Source organism: Lemur catta, chromosome 3 (assembly GCF_020740605.2).
Source record: "Lemur catta isolate mLemCat1 chromosome 3, mLemCat1.pri, whole genome shotgun sequence".
NCBI lineage: Eukaryota > Metazoa > Chordata > Mammalia > Primates > Lemuridae > Lemur > Lemur catta.
In genome coordinates this window covers 24045427-24065542 of record NC_059130.1, presented here as the reverse complement: position 1 = coordinate 24065542, position 20116 = coordinate 24045427, and the positions used below count along the sequence as shown (strand labels likewise).

The 20116-nt window shown below is 40.9% G+C and overlaps 2 protein-coding genes across 5 annotated transcripts in view; one reads left to right on the top strand and one right to left on the bottom strand.

Annotated features, from left to right (window-relative positions):
• Positions 1-20116, bottom strand: part of POLR3GL (RNA polymerase III subunit GL) — a 48744-nt gene that overhangs the window by 16431 nt on the left and 12197 nt on the right. For all 4 annotated transcript variants that reach the window (XM_045544880.1, XM_045544881.1, XM_045544882.1 and 1 more), the window contains one exon: positions 18275-18398. The gene's annotated coding sequence lies outside the window, so the exon portion shown is untranslated. The remainder of the gene's footprint in view (positions 1-18274; positions 18399-20116) is intronic.
• On the top strand, positions 1029-17606 carry LIX1L (limb and CNS expressed 1 like). Its single transcript, XM_045544872.1, has 6 exons — positions 1029-1425; positions 9333-9496; positions 12125-12265; positions 16283-16378; positions 16639-16716; positions 17058-17606. Exons 1-6 carry the CDS (start codon positions 1134-1136, stop codon positions 17298-17300), a joined length of 1014 nt encoding a protein of 337 aa, XP_045400828.1. The 5' UTR covers positions 1029-1133; the 3' UTR covers positions 17301-17606.

The window sequence follows — 20116 nt, the reverse complement described above, 5'->3', positions numbered from 1 at the left end:
TTCATGTCACCAGCTGTGTTTCATCTATTTTCTTCTACTTTTGGCCTCTATTTCCCTATCTTTGATTTCTTTGATTTCTGATCACTGTAGGAGAGGTTGGAGTGGCAGTTAATCTCACCTAAGTAGAAACTGCAAAATGGTCAATTGACAGACTATGTAGTGTGTGTGTGCATGTGTGCAAAGAAATCAGAAGAACCCAGCCTGACAGTTTCTATGAACAAGGTACCTTTCTTAATCTGCCCCCCCCCACTATGACTTCTCAGCTGGTTTTCTGCATATACTCTCTTTCTCACTCTAAAGGGAGGTAAAGGGAGCTTTTCATTCTACTCTCTTACTTTCCCCCTTGCTTAGAACAGATGAAATCATAACTTTACCCAACAATGTGTCATAATGAAAAGATAAAAATATTGGGAATCAGAACATCTAAGTCTGAGCGCCCCTTAGCCATCTCCTAGCTATTTAATTTTGGTCAATTTATCTAGCCTCCCTGAGCATCTGTTTCCTTATCCATAAAATAATAAAATCTAGTTAGTGATTGTGATCACTAAATACAACAATGCACTAAAGTACACTGTATAGTATATGCTCATTAAATTCCAGTATCTTTCTTGCTTTCATTCCCCCACCAATTGCATGTGATACTGGACAAGTCGCATCACTTCTCTGAGCCGCACGTTCCTCATCTACATCTATAAAATGAAATGGTCAGACAAATGTTCTCTAAGAATCCTGTGTCTACAATTCTCTGCAGCCTTGCATCCAGGTCCTTTTTTTTTCTTCAAGCTCCGCCCCCAGATTCTAGCCAGCTTTCTAGAGCTCGCCGCAGGACTCTCAAAGACGCGCCCAAGCTCTGCGTCTGCCTTACAGAAGATATTGCTTTTTCTTTTTGCAATTGGTCCTCAGAACCTCCGCCCTCCTCAATATGTTGCCTATGGCGGAGCGGGAGCCCTCCAGCTCCCGCCCCCTCACTGGTGATTGGCATGGGACCTGGCTCGTCCCCGCCCTCAATTGACTGACAGCTCGGCCTCGGCACCGCCCTCAGTCCCCAGGCGCTCGCTGACTGGGGTGGCGGGGACCGTTAGCTGGCCAGGCTGGCAGGCTGAGTGAGGGCCGCTACTCCACTGGCAGCCGGGATGGAGACGATGCGAGCACAGCGGCTGCAACCTGGAGTGGGCACTAGCGGGAGGGGCACTCTTCGAGCGCTGCGGCCCGGAGTGACTGGGGCCGCGGCTGCTGCCGCCACACCCCCAGCGGGCCCCCCGCCGGCCCCACCGCCCCCCGCACCGCCCCCGCCGCCGCTACTCGCGTCAGGGGCCCCCGGGCTGCCCCTGCCCCCCGGCGCCGCCGGCAGCCCGGCTGTGCTGCGGGAGGCTGTGGAGGCCGTGGTAAGGAGCTTCGCCAAGCACACGCAGGGCTATGGCCGAGGTGAGTCTGCGGGTCTGGCCTCCTGCGGGACACTCTCTGTAAGGGAGCCTTGCTCCCACAGTCCTCCGGCTCGCTTTTCCTGGCATGGAGCCCTAACATGCATTTCCTTTTGGGGAGTTTACTTCTGGGCTACACACACGCTCACGCACAGACGCACACACACATACATACGTTTAAGCCTCCCACCTCCTCCCCTTTACTGAGTTATTAATATATTCTCCAGAGACCCCCTTTATCAGATACAGTCCTCTTTTCTTCTCAACCTTTTCTCCTTCGGAAATAGAATTCCTCCTCTAGCTTAAGGCGTTAACATCTTTCTACCTTTGAGAACCAGTCCCCATTGTGTGGGATCCTGTCCTTCATCACAGATTCCATTTCTCATCCACACCCTCTCAATCTTTCCTCTGTGGTCTCATCAATTCCTACGCTCCCGTTAATTTACTCCATCTCCTTAACGTCGACTTTTTAATTCTTTACTTACTTAACTCTGAAATTTCAATGCAACGTAAGATTTGCTGGGTAGTTAGGTAGTACCTTCACAAGTCACTCATAATAATTGTGCCTTTCTTTAAATCTGGACCCATACCACTGAGCCCACACCAGCTTCCTGTGGCTTAGTACCTCACTTTGGTTGTCTTTTTTAGTATGGAGACTCAGAACTCCTGCCTCTGTCTGGCTTTGTTTTCCTGGCCCTTGTCCAGGAACTGAGGATAAATCCCAGGCCTTGGCTCTGTCGATGTTAAATTCTGTGGAAATGAGCCAGGTAGAAACCCTATTTTGCTTAGAAATCTTCATCTAAAGATGTATAATTTCTGGGAAGGGGGATGTGAGGATTTTCTTCGTTGTTTTTATTTAACCAATGTAGAATTTCCTGTCTGAGTTCAAGTTCCATATTTATAGTGTAAGTAACAAGGAATATATAGTGAGGGGTGTGGGATACAGAATTTAAGTCTGGAATTTCCAACATCACTTCTGTCTGCTTGGTCACGTCCTACTTGACCTGAAAGTAACTATATCTTTAACTTTCTAATTTAATAGTAATACAGAGAAAGGTTGCAGGGCTTTCTCTATAGACTTTTTTTGTTTTTGTTTTTGAGAAAGTGTAGTGAAAAGAGCACACACAGGCTTTGGAGATTTCTGTCTTTACCAGCTATGGTCTTGGGGGAAGGGACTCAACCTCACTGAGCTTCAGTTTCTTCAGGGATCATGTGGATTAACTGAGATATTGCAAGTGACATATAATGGGTGCCTAAAAATGATCATCATCTCAGATTTGTTGGTTCATACTTCCTTAAGAATAGCATGTCTCATTTTCTCCCACTCTTAAATCCTGATTGTGTAAACCAAAAAATTCTGATGAGAACAGATTTTCAGATCCATTTTGCTATACATACCTAATGATTCATTTACTGTAAGTTTCCTTTTGTTCTTCATACAATTTGAACTCCTACCATAGGGCAGGTACTCTGCTAGGTGCTGGGTATACAAATGAAAATGATTCTGAAATTCATTGAGGGAGTTATTTTTCCAGTTTAATTCCTAGATTTAACAAGGTTATATGACGGAACTGCCATCAGCTACTATCCTGCTACTTCAGGTCTCTTTAAGTTGAGTTCAAGGGAAGGTCTTTGCCTCTGGGCACAAGAGTAGCCAGGAGCGGTCACCCTAAATATGAAGTCTTCCTATAGGAAACTTATAGGCATTTATTAAAATTATAGAGGAGTATACCCTTTTTCTTGTCTGTGTTACCTGGAGAGCCTCTGGTTTGGCTTCTAAACTGGGCATCCTGTAAAAACTTTCATTTCCTTACCAAGGATGAGGGAAAAAGAGGATTGTGTTGACAAAGAACAGTCAGGCTTCAGACTCTGTGGTGATTCTCTCTCCCACCTCCCATCACAGTTTCTCTCATTATTCTTAAGTTTCTCATTTCCAGTCTGGGTGTCCAGCCAGTTCTTTAGGAGAGTTTGGCAGATAGTTCAGCAAGCAGAATCTCTGCCGATTTGGCTCAGAAATCCTTCACCACATGGAATCATTTATTCTGTTTCAATTCTTAGGCAAAGCTGCCATTGGCATGTACCCACATACCCTTGTGACTGATGGCATGGTATTTGGGGGATGGCTCTATTCCCCTGAATACAATTTATTTTGGTCTCTGCCCAGACCATTCTCTCATCCAGCAATGCTTTACCACATCTTCTTCCTGACTGCTTCAAATTCCCCTTTTCCAGTCACGGTGGGTTTTTTAAAATTTATTTATTTATTTTTTATTTATTTAAGCTGGGGTCTTGCTCTGTCTCCCAGGCTGGAGTGCAGTAGTGTGATCATAGCTCACTGTAACCTTGAACTCCCAGGCTCAAGCAATCCTCTCACCTCAGCCTCCCAAGTAACTGGGACTACAGGTGCATGCCACCATGTCCAGCCACTTAAAGTTTTTGTAGAGATGGGGTCTTGCTATGTTGCCCTGGCTGGTTTCAAATTCCTGGCTTCAAGTGATTCTCCCTCTTTGGCCTCCCAAAGTGTTGGGATTACAGGCATGAGCTTGGCACCAAGCCAAGTCACAGTCTTTAGATTTACCTTCACTCATGTAGGATCTTAGCATTCATACAAAAAAATTCTTCCATTATTTCATCTGTTTGTCCTTTATCTCCCCCTCTCACCCACCTACCCAACATACACACATGCTTTTAATCAATTTATAGTGTATAGGATTTGGAGTCAGAGGACTTGGCCCCGTCAAATAGTGTCTCTGTGATCTTAAAGATGCTTAATCTCTCTAAGTCTCATCTGTTCCATTCATTCATTTAACAAACATTTATTGATCACCAGATGTAGTGGTGAACAAGGCAGATATTTAGTCCCTATCTTGATGGAGCTCACAGTCCACTTTATAGAGCATGTGTGAGGATTAATGGTACAAGAAGGCAGGATGGTACAATAGAAAAGAGTGTGGACTTTTGAGCCCAACAAACATTGTTTCTAAATCCTGGCCTATTCCTTAATTTGTTTACTTTTTGTAGAATGGGTATTATAATACCTATCCTGATAATTTTAGGTAGGTTAAATGAGATAATCAATGTAAAGCATGCAGAATATAATAGTACTCAGATTAGTTGCTATTATTATGCATTTGGAAATGCTTTGAAAACTGTGCAAATGATAGCTATTATTAGCATTACCATTTCCTTTGCCCGTTTTTTCTACATAGCATATAGTCCCCTTCTCATGTTTGACATCTGACAATCCCTAAACTGGCACGATTGAGCAAGTTACTTTCCTTGTTCTATAACTACTACATTTTTCTCTTCAAATGTGTTGTTTTGGAATTATTGCTATCCCTTTATCTTATAATATCACTATATGATGGGAAATTTTACCCAGCTACTCCACTAAGTTGAACAAATGAATCTTGTGTGGTATTTTCTGTTTAGTTGTTCCTTTTCCTCAGAATCACAGATAGCTTCTTTTCCTGTTAAGTGACTGGAGTTAAATTGATTGGTCTGAATATTTCTAACTTTTAGAAATGTTGGATTAGTTCCTGTATTAGTTTCCTGTGACTGCTGTAACAAATTATCACAGACTTGGTAGCTTAAAACAACAGAAATTTATTCTCTCACAGCTCTGGAGGCTGTAAGTCCAAAATCAGTATTACTAGGCCAAAATCAAGGTGTTGGCGGGGCTGTGCTGCCTCCAGAAGCTCTAGTGGAAAATCCACTCTTTGTCTCTTCCAGCTTCTGGGGGCTGCCGACATTCCTTGACTTCTGACTGTATCATTCCAGTCTCTGCCTCTATGCCTTCTCCTCTTCTGTGTTTTGTCAAATCTGCCTCCCTCTTATAAGGACACTTGTGATTGCCTTTAGGGCCTACCCAGATAGGATAATCTCCCTATCTCAAATTCTTTAAACACATCTGCAAAGTCTTTGCCACATAAGGTAACATTCACAGGTTCCAAGGATTAAGACATGGACATCTTAGGAGGGGCCATTATTCAGTCTACCAGGTTCCCTTCCCAAAGTCACTATTATTAGTACTTCCCAGTCCCTCCCTTCCACAGAGACTGTACTGTGGACTATTCAGGGGTACCTTCTAAAAACTGAAATAGTAAATACCGGATGAAATATTGTTAACCAGTTTCCCTATCTTCCGTAATAATGTGAATTAAGCTGGGCCAGCTATTCTCACCATCCTGTATGATCAGGGAGAGCCTTTTTACTTACCTCTCAATTTCATTATCTATTTATTATCTCTTTATCCCTGTTCCCCCACCACATATTGTATTTGTTCTTTTTTCCCCATCCCCCTATATTTATTCTTGTAATATAAAATCTTTACTGTAGTTTCATGTGTTGTTCTAATGTTTTTGTTCTGGTAGATAAATGATCTGTACCTCTCACTGCACTTAGATATTCATCTAATATTTTATCTCTTAAAGGCAAAAACCAAATTATTCTCTTTTTTGTTGTTGTTTAACATCAGGATATATGCACTTAAATATCCCTCACTATCTTGGTCTTACAGAAAGCAATTGTGGCTATCAAACATGTACATCTCATCATTCCTATGTAAACCATTATATCCTTATGTAAACCATTATATCCATGGTTCCTCAATGAAAATCTGACAAAAACTGTCACATGCACATACACATGCACAAATACTTATATGCATACACACATATAATTTTACTTAACAGTTTTAGGGGGCTTGTGAGCCCCTGTGAAGCCCAACCATAGACTGGATCTTTGACCCTGGGTTAAGATTCCCAAATGGGAAAGAACACTGGCATCAGGATATCTAGATTCATGCCCCAACTACGTAATAGCTATGTGACCTTGAGTAAGTCATCTGCCCTACCTTAGCCTAAATCGGACTAGATGATCTCTAGAGTTCCTTCCAGCTTTAAAAATTAATGAGTCTATGAGCATTTTCAAATGCTGATCACAATTAATTGCTTTTTCTTGACCATTTTGCCCAATCTCTCATTTTATACTCACATTTCTGAAATAAGACTCCCCATTTCCTTTGGCTTTGAGTAATCATTAAAAATTGGTCCTCTACTCTGTGCCAAGAGGGATTTAACTGAATATAGACTGGGCATATGCCTTTTAATAAGACCTTCCTAATTATGGTGGTCTCCTCCCCTTCTTCTTTATTCCAATATTCTCTCTGTTGTTTGCATGTCAGGAGAGCTGTCACCCAGTGCATTGTGCTAAATTGTCTCAAAGAGAGAACTGGGGCTGAAAAGATCTCAATGGAAAGAACAAAGATGGCTAAGCTTTCTAGGCAGCAGTGACCTTTGAAGAGCCCTTGCCAAAACCAAGGGTGGGAAAGAGAGTTTCCTTTTCATGCTGTCTTTTAATAGAAGAATGAACATTCTAAAAAGTCAAAGATACGGTATTAGAAAAGAGCTTATGCTGCTTTTCACCTCTGGTTGGTGTATGGGTTGTTTCAATTTCTGTTGTTGAGCAGGTGAGATAACTTATTATTGGGTACTAGATTTTAAACACGTTATTGACAGGGACTGTGTGTTTTTCTTTGCATCCCTAATGCCTAGAATAGAGCCACACACTTATTAAGTGCTCAAATTTTTGCTTAATGCGTGTATGGCAGCCATGAAAATGTGCTGTTCAGATCTCCTGCTACAGGGAGCATAACTAACAGCCTCAGGTGCTGCCCCCTCTGGGCCCATCACCATGTTTGCACCAAGACCACGCTTCCTGTAGGCTGCTCCCAGCCAATGACTGAGCATACACAGGCACATCCTGGTGAGATGTGGGATTCCTTTGGCATGAGGACTTCCCACTGAGTTGGCCAAACCTTTCATGAAACTGCACTGCAGTCTGAGGTCCTCATATCCAAACCTCCTTCCCTCCCTCTCTTCCATAGGTGTCAGACCTTCACTGTGATCTGAGGGCTCTTCCTGCCTTCTCCTACTTCCTCCCCAAAACATCTCTTGCATGTCTATGCTATCTTGGTGTCTTCTTGAAACACCTGAACTAAGGTAATATGAAAGAATGAATGAGTCCTTGTTGCAATTAAGAGTAGGAGACTCCATGTTGCAATATCTCCAAGATATTGGAAAGCATGTGTGATAACTTCTTATTATAAGAAGGCTTTAGTTAAATGTTGGAACCCTACAGTCAAAGTGATCCTTTCCAAAGGCAAACTGCTCTCATCCCTCCTTCTGTTTAAAATCCTTCAATTGCTCCCTATTGCTCTAGGATAAAGCCAATACTCTGACATGACCTAAAAGGCCCTACTTGGTCTGGTCCCTGCCTCCTCTAGCAACTTCATCTTGCATCACACTTCCCCTCATTCCCTCTTTTGGACCCACAATGGCCTTCTTTTAGTCCCTTTATTCACCATGTTCCCTGCTGTCAGAGAGCCTTTGTACATGCTGTTCCTTATGCTCAGAACACTATTCTCTCATCTCTTGCCTAGTGAATTTCTACTCATACCTGAGCATAGTTATCACCTCCTCAGAGTAACTTTCTTTGACCTTTTAACTAGCTCAGATATTCCTACAGCATTTCCCACCATCTACTACTCCTTTATAGCACATATCACAGTTACAGTTTTACATTTGTTTGAAATTATTTGGTTAATATCTCTCTCCCTCTTTACACTGTAGGCTACGTAAGGAAAAAGTAGGGAATGGGAAGAAGTGTTCTAGAATACAATGTCAGGTCTGGAGTTTGATTTTATCCTATTTACAACTAGTAAGTTAGCCAGTTATTGTTTCATGGATGCTGGCTGAAGTCAAGAGACTTCTGGGTCAGAGACAAAAGACTTCATTACTCATAGCATAGCAAGTAGCATGAGCATCACATTTGTATTAGTCCTCTTTGCCTCCTCCCAAGTCCGATGTGGAGGGCTCAGGTAGATGCTTACACAGGCCACAGGTTGCATCACAAGAGAGGATAATGAGCTTGGAGAACCTGCCATTTTATAACAAGCTGTAAGCAAGCTTGTTCTTTGTCCCAGTGGGAGACATTACCTCATCCCTTAAGGTTTCTTGCTGCAAACACAGTCCTGAGAAATGCCCTAAGTAAAGAGCAGTCAGGGCTTTGCAATTTTAACATACCCAGCAAGATGTGAAGGAGCATGAGAGACCCATGGAGAAGTGTCTCCCACCATACAGTTCCTCCAAAAATCATTTATACCAAGGTAAAGCCTCAGAAGAGAAGTTTTCTCTCTCTGTCTTTCTTCCATCTCACATAGTATACACATAGTATTCCTGGATAGATAAGGAATCTGGCCATGGATTTGCTCACTATTTGCTCGTATTTCCTTGAGTGGCAGTATTGCATAAAAGAATATTGATTGTGGAACCAAGACTGCCTGAGTTTAAATTCTTATTCTTGAATTCTACTTGCTAGCTGTTATAACCTTGGGCAAATTATTTAACTTTTCTATACTTCATTTCCCTCATCTGTAAAACGGGGATAATAAAAGTACCTGCCTCATAAGGTTGTTGTGATTAAATGGGTAAAACACTTAAGGAAATGCCTGACATACAGTAAGTGTTCAATAAATGTTAGCACTTATTGTGCTGGTCATCATGATCCTGGGCCAGCGGACCAATTGTGGTATAATCTACTTGTATTTCATCAGGCAGTGATAATGTTCTACTGACCTTGGAAATTCTACTCCCAATATTTAAGTTATTCTAGGACTAAATCAAAATGTGAACTAGAGGTAAGGGAGGAAAGCAGGCATACTCTGTTCTTCCTATGTAGATTAATTTAATCACAGTCTAGGTTTATGAATTTAAATGCTTTTAAATGGTGATAGGTAAGGAGCTAAGGGGCAGACTCTTAATGTAGGTACAGATTACAGGTACTGTATTGAAGCACAGCACTACTTGAAGGTGTTCTCGTTGCTGAACTTAACTACTTCTCTTTTTGTAGTGAACGTTGTGGAGGCACTTCAGGAATTCTGGCAGATGAAACAGTCCCGTGGGGCTGACTTGAAGAATGGGGCTTTAGTGGTTTATGAGATGGTTCCCTCCAACAGTCCTCCCTATGTCTGCTATGTCACCCTGCCTGGGGGAAGTTGCTTTGGGAGTTTCCAGGTAAGAGTTGTGAGATGGCAGTAGAAACAATAAATGCTCAGGTGCTAGTAAGGGCTTTCTCTACCACTCTGGCCATTAAATGTGCATCTGAAATCACATATTTGAGGACCTAAACCAATTCTGAGTAAATAATTCTGGCAAGCATTTGAGGCTCATTTGACCACAAAAGAACCTCAGTAGCATGCTTTTCTTTCAAAAACTCAAACTCATTTTGAATTTGAATATGCCCTTGCTCACTTTATCAAACTACCAGCACCCAACCCATGTTCTGATCTAGCTTCCATTATTGCATTCCCACTTCCTGCCATCTCTTCTTGAGGATATAGAACAATATTCTTTGCCCTTAGTGCTTTTTTTTTCTTCTGCTTTTTTTTTTTGAGGCAGAGTCTCGCTCTGTTGCCCGGACTAGAGTGCCGTGGCATCAGCCTAGCTCACAGCAACCTCAAACTCCTGGGCTCAAGGGATCCTCCTGCCTCAGCCTGCTGGAGCCACCACGCCCGGCTAATTTTTTCTATTTTAAGTAGAAATGGGGTCTCACTCTGATCTCGAACTCCTGAGCTCAAGTGATCCTCCTGCCTCGGCCTCCCAGAGTGCTAGGATTACAGGCATGAGCCAGAACGCCTGGCCCTTAGTGCTTTTTCATAGACAATTACTAAAGAAAGCAAGGTTTGAATTCTCTAAGAGATCAAGGGGAGGGACTATGTATGGTGGAAACAGTATTCATCTAAGAGTTAGGTTCCCCTGACTGCCAGTGGGGCTAGTCAGGTAACTTTTCTGGGCCTGTTTCCCAACCTATAACATGAAGGGGGATAGGTTAGATTATTTCTAAAGTCTTTTCTACTACTAACATTCTACAGTTGTAAGAAAGACCTATGGTAATGAAAAGAATGGTTGCCATTATGGGGTAGTAAGAAATTATTATGGACTAGGGTGAAGAGTATCAACAAAGACAGATTTTTTACATTGCAGACAGGAGGCAGCTTCTGAAATGTCAACTTAAGAGTCTGAATAGGAATTTAGAGAAAATAGTAAACAACTTTGTTCTGTTTTCCATATGGTTTGTGTAACTCTTAGACAACGTTAAAACCCCTGCTATGTGCTTCCATAGGATCTTGAACTTGCCCTATCACATCACTTATTACAACATATCATAATTTTTTGTCTCTTCTAGTGGAGTATGCTCCATGGAGGCAGAGATTGTGTCTGTCGCCTTTTTTGTTCAGTATTAAATCCCTACCATCCAACTCAGTGCCCAGCACATAGTAGGCAATTAATATATCTATTGCATGAATGCCACTGAAATCCTAAGGAACCTTTATTTCAAATCAGGTGACTAAATTTTTTCCCTCAGATCTTTAGCCATTTCAGAGAAATAAATATATGCCCAGGGTGACTAATGTTTATGCTTTCTTATCTTAGAGAATAAGATCTTTCCTTCTTTCCACTTCATCACATTGTTAAATAATGATTTAAAATTTTTATGATGATGCCCATAACTGAAACATAGTAATTTGATTTCTGTTATTTTCTGAAAGAGTAGAATTATCTCTGTTGGCCTCTTTTAGCTTGCACCTTTTACATCCACTTTGGCAGGTAAAATTTCTCCTGGTGGTTTTCTTCACAGATGACTTTTTCAGAAACACCACTATAGAGCAGCATGCGCAGTATGCTAGAGAAGTAGAGACAGTGAAATTGAAGAAGCAAGAAGACTTATGGCTAACGTACTAAGCTCCATATGCTGCCTCAGAGAGAACTGTCAGCTAAAGAAAATTGGGAATTAATGATAGTAATGATGGTTAAGTAGTAAACATAACCTGGTCTACTTTAAAAAACTGCAACATCACTTTCCCCTTAATCTTTTTTTTTTTAAGCCAGTCAAATTTACCAGTGGGGGGTCTTTCCCCTAATCTTAATCATAAATGACAGAGGGAACAGAGGCCTTTGAGGGAGCCAGTAAAGATAAATTATAAAGGAATACTATGGTGGCTAGGGATCTGAAGTTGAATGATTTATTTTCTGAAAATCAGACTTGTCCTATGGTACCCTGTTCAGGGATAGCTCCTTTGGCTCACTACACTACTGGGAAAAATGCTTGCCTACAGCTAAAAGTGAAGTCCAGGAATCCCAGGTGGGTGCTTCTGATAGAGACCAGAGGCTTCCTCTGCAAAAGCAGCCTAGACACAGCTTTGTTCTAATCTTGGATTATCTAGAGAAATCAAAAAAATCTTGCCTGTCCACAGAATAAGAGAACAAGATACAGATTTCTATTGATAATCAATTGGCCAGAATCTAGCTTTTAAGTAATTAATTCTGTCGACAGTTTAAACAGGGGTATTTTTCATGTCCAGTGATTATATGCTGACATCGGCAGTCTTCCTCATTCTGCATTCAATTTGGTATGAGCTATAGCCGTCTCCAGTTCCTTAATGACTTCAGGATGTTGAATCAAAATTATGTTTCCAAACAGCCCAACCATTTTACAATAAAAACTTTGGGGAGTGTGTTGAACGCAACTGATTTATCCAGAGTGTCCAAGTGTCTTCTACCTCAAATATTTCCCTCCCACTGTTCCTTTCTCTTCCTCAGATGCACATATACACATATTCTCACTCTTTCTCCCCTGCCCAGTTTTGCCCCACAAAAGCTGAGGCCCGGAGGAGTGCTGCAAAGATTGCACTAATGAACTCTGTGTTTAATGAACATCCTTCCCGAAGAATCACTGATGAGTTCATTGAGAAGAGTGTCTCTGAAGCCCTGGCATCATTCAATGTAAGCTGCATGGAGTTGGAAGGAAGGAGAGTGGGGGATGGGTGAACTGGCCAGGTGGGAACTCTTATAAATTACCGGGAAACAGAGCATGAATTCTTGTTTTCTTTCCTGTCTACCTCTCTGTTCTTTCTGTTTAGTCTCTGTTGTGTCACGTGTTCCATGTCTCAATCTCTAATTCTGTATCTGTGTTTATGTGTTTTTTGTTGTTTTGTCTTCTTTCATTGTGTCTCTTTGGTATCTAGAAACCTTTAATTCAAGATTTATGGAACTTTAGTATTCCAAAATGAAAAGTGAGCTTGAATTTTGCTTTTTCCCAATTTTGGTTTAAGACCTTAGTCCCTTACTGGTTTTTTTGTTTTTTTTTTTTAAATAAGACTAGGGTTTTTTGTTTTGTTTTTCTTTGTTTTGTTTTTCGAGACAGGGTACTGCTCTGCTGCCCAGGGTGGAGTGCAGTTGCCCAATCATACCTCACTGCAGCCTCATACTCCTGGCCTCAAGTGATCCTCCTGCCTCAGCCTCCTAAATCAATGGGATTACAGACATAAGACACAGTGCCCATAAGACTGTTATTTTTGTTTTATTTTTGAGACAGAGTCTCACTCTGTTGCCCAGGCTAGAGTGCCATGGTGTCAGCCTAGCTCATAGCAACCTCAAACTCCTGGGCTAAAGCGAACCTCCTGCCTCAGCCTCCCAAGTAGCTGAGACTACAGGCATGTGCCACCATGCCTGGCTAATTTCTTCTATATATATTTTTAGTTGTCCAGCTAATTTATTTCTATTTTTTTAGTAGAGTCGGAGTCTCGCTCTTGCTCAGGCTGGTCTCAAACTCCTGAGCTCTAACGATCTGCCTGCCTCGGCCTCCCAGAGTACTAGGCTTACAGGCGTGAGCCACCACGCCCGGCCGAGACTGTTTTTATTTTTGCTTGTCTCCTGCCTCTATTACTTCATCTTATCAATAGAGAACTACTTTATAATACAGTGTCTTATCTTTTTCCCTTTTTAGAAATGAGGAAGATAATTTATTTGCTCTCTTTAAAAAGAACAACTGTTCTTTCAAATAATGATGATAATAATAACCATAGCTAATCCTTGTGCCAGGGACTATTCTAGGAGATTTATATGTATTTTATGTCATTTGGACATCATAACAATTCTATTAGGTGTGAGTACTATTATTACCCCTATTTTACAGATGAGGACACTAAAACACAGAAATGAAGTTTTGCCTAAAGTGATATAGCTAGGAAGTGGTAGTACCAGCCAAGATTAGATAGAAACCCAAGCAGACTTTTTTGTGTGTGTTTTGAGACAGGGTCTCACTCTGTCAACCAGGCTAGAGTGTGGTGGTATGATCATACTACTGCAGCTTCAAATTCCTGGGCTCAAGCGATCCTCTGGCCTCAGCCTCCCTAGTAGCTGCGGCTACAGACACATACCACCACGCCTGGCTAATTTTTCTTATTTTTTTCTAGAGATAGGGTCTCGCCCAGGTTGGTCTCTGAACTCCTGTCCTCAAGCAGATCCTCCCACCTTGGCTTCCCAAAGTGCTGGGATTACACACATAAGCCACCATGCTGGGCCTTTAAGCACTTAGTTTAAAGTTACAGTTTAGAAATTAAAACTGCCTTCCTCTTCCTCCCTGCAAATTCATTGATAGGGTGATAAAGTGACCAATTTTCTGTTTCTGTTCTCTTTGCATTTAGTTAAGATATAATTACATATACTAAATTGTTTCAGTTATCTGCTTTGTGGATTGAATTAAATTATCTCTAATTCCTTTCCAATTATATTCTAACGATCCTTTCACTTATCAAGTATTCTGTGATAAAATGTTTATTGAATAAATGGAGTTGGTTTAACCATGTTAGGTGTGGAAGTGTGATATGAGGCAGAACTTTCCAACTGGTAGGTCATGTCACTCTGGTACAGTCCAAATAGGGTGAAGGTGTGCCATCATATTGATTACCCTCAGCTCCCAGAGGACTGGGCAAGGCCTGGGACAGATGAACTCCTCTGCCCAAAATCATTTGGGCTGCCAGCATCCTCCTCTGTATATCCCAGTTGGCTGTACAGATATGATCATTATTTTATATGTGCCATGTCATGGAAAAGTTTAGGAGGCACTGAATAAGGTATCACATTGAACAATTACAAGTAAAAATGAAATGGTTGCTTGCCTTAGAGCCCTAATGCCTAATTTTGAAAATTACCTTTTTCCTTCCAGGTTTTCACTTCTAAATCCAAATTTTGTACTTTTTTTTTCCTCCTTCCTCCTCCTCTAAATCCAAATTTTGTGATCCTTGCTTCACCACAAAAATTAACTACATGTTAATCAATATGGGCTGATCTTGAGTAGTTCTGACCTCCAGTTGATTCTAGTCCAGTAACAACAAATAATAATAACAATAATTAACTAGTACTTGTGGCTTTACTTACTAAGTGGTTGCCATTATTTTAGGTGCAATACATATACAGGAAAACCCTACAATAAACTCAATTTGGATATATAACCTGATTAGCTCCTGACTTCTACCTAGTCCCCTTTCTCAAAGAATGCTGAATAAAGTTCTAATCTTGGGATGTGTGGGTACGTGGAACCAGCTAGAAAGAGCAGGCAACTTCTTAGGAAGTAGGAGGACAAAGTTGGATCCCTATGTTCCCAGTAGTTTCCTGGTCCTAATTTCCTAGTTGACAAAAAGGTCACCAATAAACCAGAAGATGCCCTACTTGGGGAGTCCCAGTCAGCCCCAAGATCTGGAATTACTCCCAATAGTTAAACCAGAGAGAAAAACCACCAGCAAATCTACACCAAACCATAGCCGGTATCAGAATGGATTTGGATTGTGTAACTGGACACCAGGACCAACACAATAATGTACCCACATTTTATATGATTGGAGTTCTATACCACATTTATCCCTTTTTAAATTTTTATTTTTAATTTAGAAAATGTATTTAATTCTCAAAACAATCCTATAAGGTAGGACTATGATTATTCCCATTTTACAGATGAGGAAACTGAGGAAGAGAGAGGTTAAATGACTTCCCCAAAGCCACACTACTAGTGGGAGCTCCAGTCATGCTCTTAACGTCTATGTTATATTGATTTTTGCACCCACTAGGCTTGAAGGTAGGACAAAGTGTTTTAGTTCCACCCTTGCAGGGTTATATAACCAATAGAAGACACATTAGGCAAATGACCAGGAAGTCAAAGTTTCCCACACTTATGGCTCCTATAGTTTCCCTTTCAAATGCATTGCCCAGTTGTCCTTTAGACTAATCCAGTATGGTATGCCAAACTCATTTTTTTTTTTGAGACAGAGTCTGACTCTGTTGCCCGGGCTAGAGTGCCGTGGCGTCAGCCTAGCTCACAGCAACCTCAAACTCCTGGGCTCAACCGATCCTCCTGCCTCAGCCTCCCGAGTAGCTGGGACTACAGGCATGCACTACTGTGCCCGACTAATTTTTCTATATATATTTTTAGCTGTCCATATAATTTCTTTCTATTTTTAGTAGAGATGAGCAAAAGCCTCGCTTTTGCTCAGGCTGGGCAAACTCATTTTTATTTTGGCTAAATCAGAGCACTTCTTTAAGCCTCAGTGTTCCCACTTTGTAAAATAGGGAAAATCAGATTAACCTTTTTCTACCACCTATAGGTCTGTGCTGACCAATAGAATAGCCACTAGCTCCATATAGCTATTTAGCACTTGAAATGTGTCTAGTATGAATTGAGATGTGCTTTAAGTATAAAGTAGATAACAGATTTTAAAAACTTATTGCAAGAAAAAGAATGTAAAATATTTCATTAATAATGTTTATACTGATTATAATTCAAAAATAATATTTTGAATATATTGGGTTAATGTGGCTTGCTTTATAATTGAGTTACTTTAATGTGGCATCTAGAAAATTTAAAATTAAATATGTGGCTTGCATTATGTTTTTATCGGGCAGTGCTGCCTGAGATGATAATTCTGATTGAAAGTCTATTTGTCTTTTCCTTTCCTCTGTTACCAGGGCAACAGGGAGGAAGCTGACAACCCAAATACAGGGATTGGTGCCTTCCGATTCATGCTGGAGTCCAACAAGGGCAAGTCAATGTTGGAGTTCCAGGTACTGTTCTTCTCGCTCTAATAACATGGGTCAGCTGCAAATGCCTCCTACTAATCCCTGATTCATTGATATTGGAAAGGAAGGGAAAGAAGGTTGTTAGAATATTTTTCAAAATATAAATAGCTTCCACCCCCCAAGGGCATATCACAGTGATGAGAAATGTTTCCACAAATTCATTTTATAAAAGATTTCCTGTGTAATTCTGATGCAACTTCTCAATATAAAATCACTGCCCTGTTACTTCATATCTTCTTCCCCAGGAGCTAATGACAGTTTTTCAACTGCTGCACTGGAATGGCAGCCTTAAGGCCATGAGGGAAAGACAGTGCTCTCGTCAGGTAAGAGATCTTATGAGTTGAGGGGTAAGGAGGAGTCTGGCAGAAAACTATTTTGAGGTGGCTGCTATGTTAGAAATAAACAGGCCTATGGTTACCAGGTTGTGAAAATCAAAAGTGTCCTCTCCACTCCTATAATCTTTCCTATTTAATTCTTAACTGTGATTCTTTTGCCTGTCTTACCTTCCGTACCAGGAAGTTTCCTTAAGAATCTCCTTGAAAGACTTAGGTGCTGACCTCAGTTAGGTCTCCAAGGCTAAGAGTTCTTAGTCCCAGATGGGTCAATGTGGTATGATATGAACCGTTACCCTCTCAGTGATCTTCACGTTCCCCTCCCCCACTAGGAGGTGTTGGCTCATTATTCACACCGGGCCCTGGATGATGATATTCGCCACCAAATGGCCTTGGACTGGGTAAGCAGGGAGCAGACTGTACCAGGGGCACTGTCTAGAGAGCTGGCCTCCACCGAGCGAGAACTGGATGAAGCCCGACTGGCAGGCAAGGAGCTGCGCTTCCACAAGGAGAAGAAAGATATTCTCATGCTGGCTGCTGGGCAGTTGGGCAATATGCATTCTTCCAACTGCTAGGCATCCACCCACATACTCCCCATCCTCACCAGGCCTTTTTGTATGTCTCCTTTCTAAGACTTAGGATGATTTCTGTACATATTTTCTCAATTTTATACTTTAAAATATAGATATATATGTATAAATTCTACACCTGGATTCCTATTTGCTAAGAGATCCCTTTTCTTACTTCCAGTTTTTGGATGTAATTTCATTTGAAACATCTTCACTCTACAAGAAAGAGCAAGCTGTTTTTGGAGCTCTGGTAGCTCTTAAACTTCCAGGCTAACTCTGTGTAGTCATTTCAGTAGCACAATATGATTGACTAAGTGTTCATGTCTCCTTCTTTTGAAATAACAGGTAGACTAAATAAGGACTATGTGCCCCACCCTCACTTTATTCCTGCTTTCTCTTGGATTCAAACAGGGTATGAGTATGAAGCCTTTGGCTTTAGTTTATCTTGAGCCAAACCTGCTTGGTACCCCTTCCCTCCCCATCACTACATTACTCCTCTGCTTCCAAATGCCACTTTGTTTTGAGGCTTCTCTATCTTATTATTCCAAAGGAAGCAGAGATATGGTTTCTTAGAATTTCCCCCCTCTCCCTTCACCTGGTTTCTTATTTTTAAATCACTCCTAAGAAACTGCCCAGGAATTCATGGGAGTTTACTATCTAAGTTGCTTCTGGGGCATATCTGTACCATACCAGCAGTCCAGGTTTCCAGATGCACTCTACAGTAACAAGTGGGTCAGGGTTGAAACCGATTATCTTTCAATATTCCCTTTTCATTTCTCCCCTGCTCTCCCAGCTTAGTTAAACCCTGTATTTAGACCTTCCTGCCTGCATAGACTAATAGAAGGTAAAACATTTTTCCCTCCTTTCCATCTTCCATCATTTTGCTTTTGGAAGTGTTATTGGCCCTACTTGGTGGGTGAGGGCCATGTTCCTCTGACTCCCACTAAGCTGCTGCTGTTTACTACCTTAAATGTACATACCTTAGAATCTCATTTCTCTCTTTTCTTTCCTCTTCCTCCACATTGATTAGAGCATGAGTTGATCAGGAAAATTAGACGAGATTTTAGTATTATTACAGCACTTCCTAACTGGAACCTTGGGAGACTGCAGGAGAGGAAAGAGAATTAATGATCAGCTATTTGTGTTTTTAATACCATTGTCCTCCCTAACCTCTCTCCTGGGTGAAGTAAGAGAGAAATGACCTGTAGTACAGCTAAAGCATTCTCCTTTTGGAGAATTTTTTGGTAGTCTCTCTAAGATATATTTTTTCCTTGTTTCTGTGATCTCTTTTATACTACATTATTGCTCAGTATACTTTCTAAACTGAGCTTGAGATGTTTAATGCTCTTGCAGTTGGACTTTCCATTTAACAAATATATAGACTTTACTTCTAGAATAGACTAGGAAACAGGTTACCATTTGCTCTTTTGGATTAGATAGGGACAAAATGAAAGGCAGCTTTCTTGCTTTTGAAATCATCTTGGTGACCAGTACATATGGATCAGAGGTAAGGAGTCCAGCTACAATTATATTAGTGCTTGAGAGGGGCTTCCTTGAATTCTCCAAGCCTCATCTTTGTATTCCATGAAGCACATGTAGGTTTGGAGTAGAGGCTCCTACATTAAATAATAGATGCATCTATCTGTTTTTATTGGTATTTATAACTCAGAAATCATAAACGCTCCTGTTTTTCCTATGCTACTTTCTCTGGGAAGAAGTGTTAAAGGGGTGTGAGTTGTGGGAAGAATTGTGCTTGCACCTCCTGGATTTATTGTTTTTCTCAAATACCACTCAGTAGAATCCCAAGGAACTAGAGAAAAATTGTTCCCTGACCTGTCCACTTTTGGTGTCAAAGATTTTACTTATCTTTTTAGTACTCTTTATGTATTTTATATGTATAATTTTATACAATTAAAAATAGATTTTTGTCTAGTGAGCCAGATTGATTCTTTCTGAAGACCTATATATCAGAGAAGCTGTAAAATGGCCTCATTTTTTTTTACATATATCCTAGAATTATGAGTATTTGGGGGATGGTAGAAATAAGATTGTACTGCCGGGGAAAGGCAACCTGTCTCCCCTTCTCCAGATATTTAAGGAACCTGCATTTTGTCCTCAGTACTTTCTCCTCAAGCTCTACCCATTCCTACTGGCAGTCTTACCCACTATGGTGACTTTGACTCCACTGTCCACGTGATTTTCAAATCTATTTCTTCTACCCCAACCTGTTTTGAGTTTTTACATCCATATTTCCACATACTGGATATTACCACCTGAACATGACAGAAGCACTCTGAACTCATATATTCAAAACAAAATCCACTTCTCCATACTTGCTCCTCTTCGATTCCTTAGATCAATTATTGGAATTATCCCAGTTATCTAAATCAGAAATCTCAGATCCATCCTCAACTCTTCTCTATTGTCCTCTAGTCACTTCCTGTTGAATCAGCCTTATACATAAACTTCCTAATCCAGTGGTCCCCAACCATTTTGGCATCAGGGACCGTTTTCATGGAAGACAATTTTTCCACGGATGGTAGGGTGGTGGTTTCGGGATGATTCAAGCACATTACATTTGTTGTGCACTTTATTTCTATTATTATTACCTTGTAATATATAATGAAATAATTATGCAACTCAACATAGGTTGGGGAACCCTGTCTTGTCCATATTTACTGCCTTAGTTCAAGTTCAGTCCTTTCTTGTCTCTAGATTGGACCACTGCGATAGCTTCCTAACTGGTTTTTGCTTCCTTTCTGAACATCCTTCCTAATACTGTCATATTTCTTTATAAAATACTTATGACTATACCACTCCCT

What these genes read in the sequence shown, in the direction of transcription:
- LIX1L (XM_045544872.1), top strand. Translation starts at nt 1,134, where the DNA reads ATGGAGACGATGCGAGCACAGCGGCTGCAACCTGGAGTGGGCACTAGC. An exon ending in AGTCAATGTTGGAGTTCCAG is followed by an intron (nt 16,379 to 16,638) that starts GTACTGTTCTTC and finishes CTTCTTCCCCAG; the next exon opens with GAGCTAATGACAGTTTTTCA. An exon ending in AAAGACAGTGCTCTCGTCAG is followed by an intron (nt 16,717 to 17,057) that starts GTAAGAGATCTT and finishes CTCCCCCACTAG; the next exon opens with GAGGTGTTGGCTCATTATTC.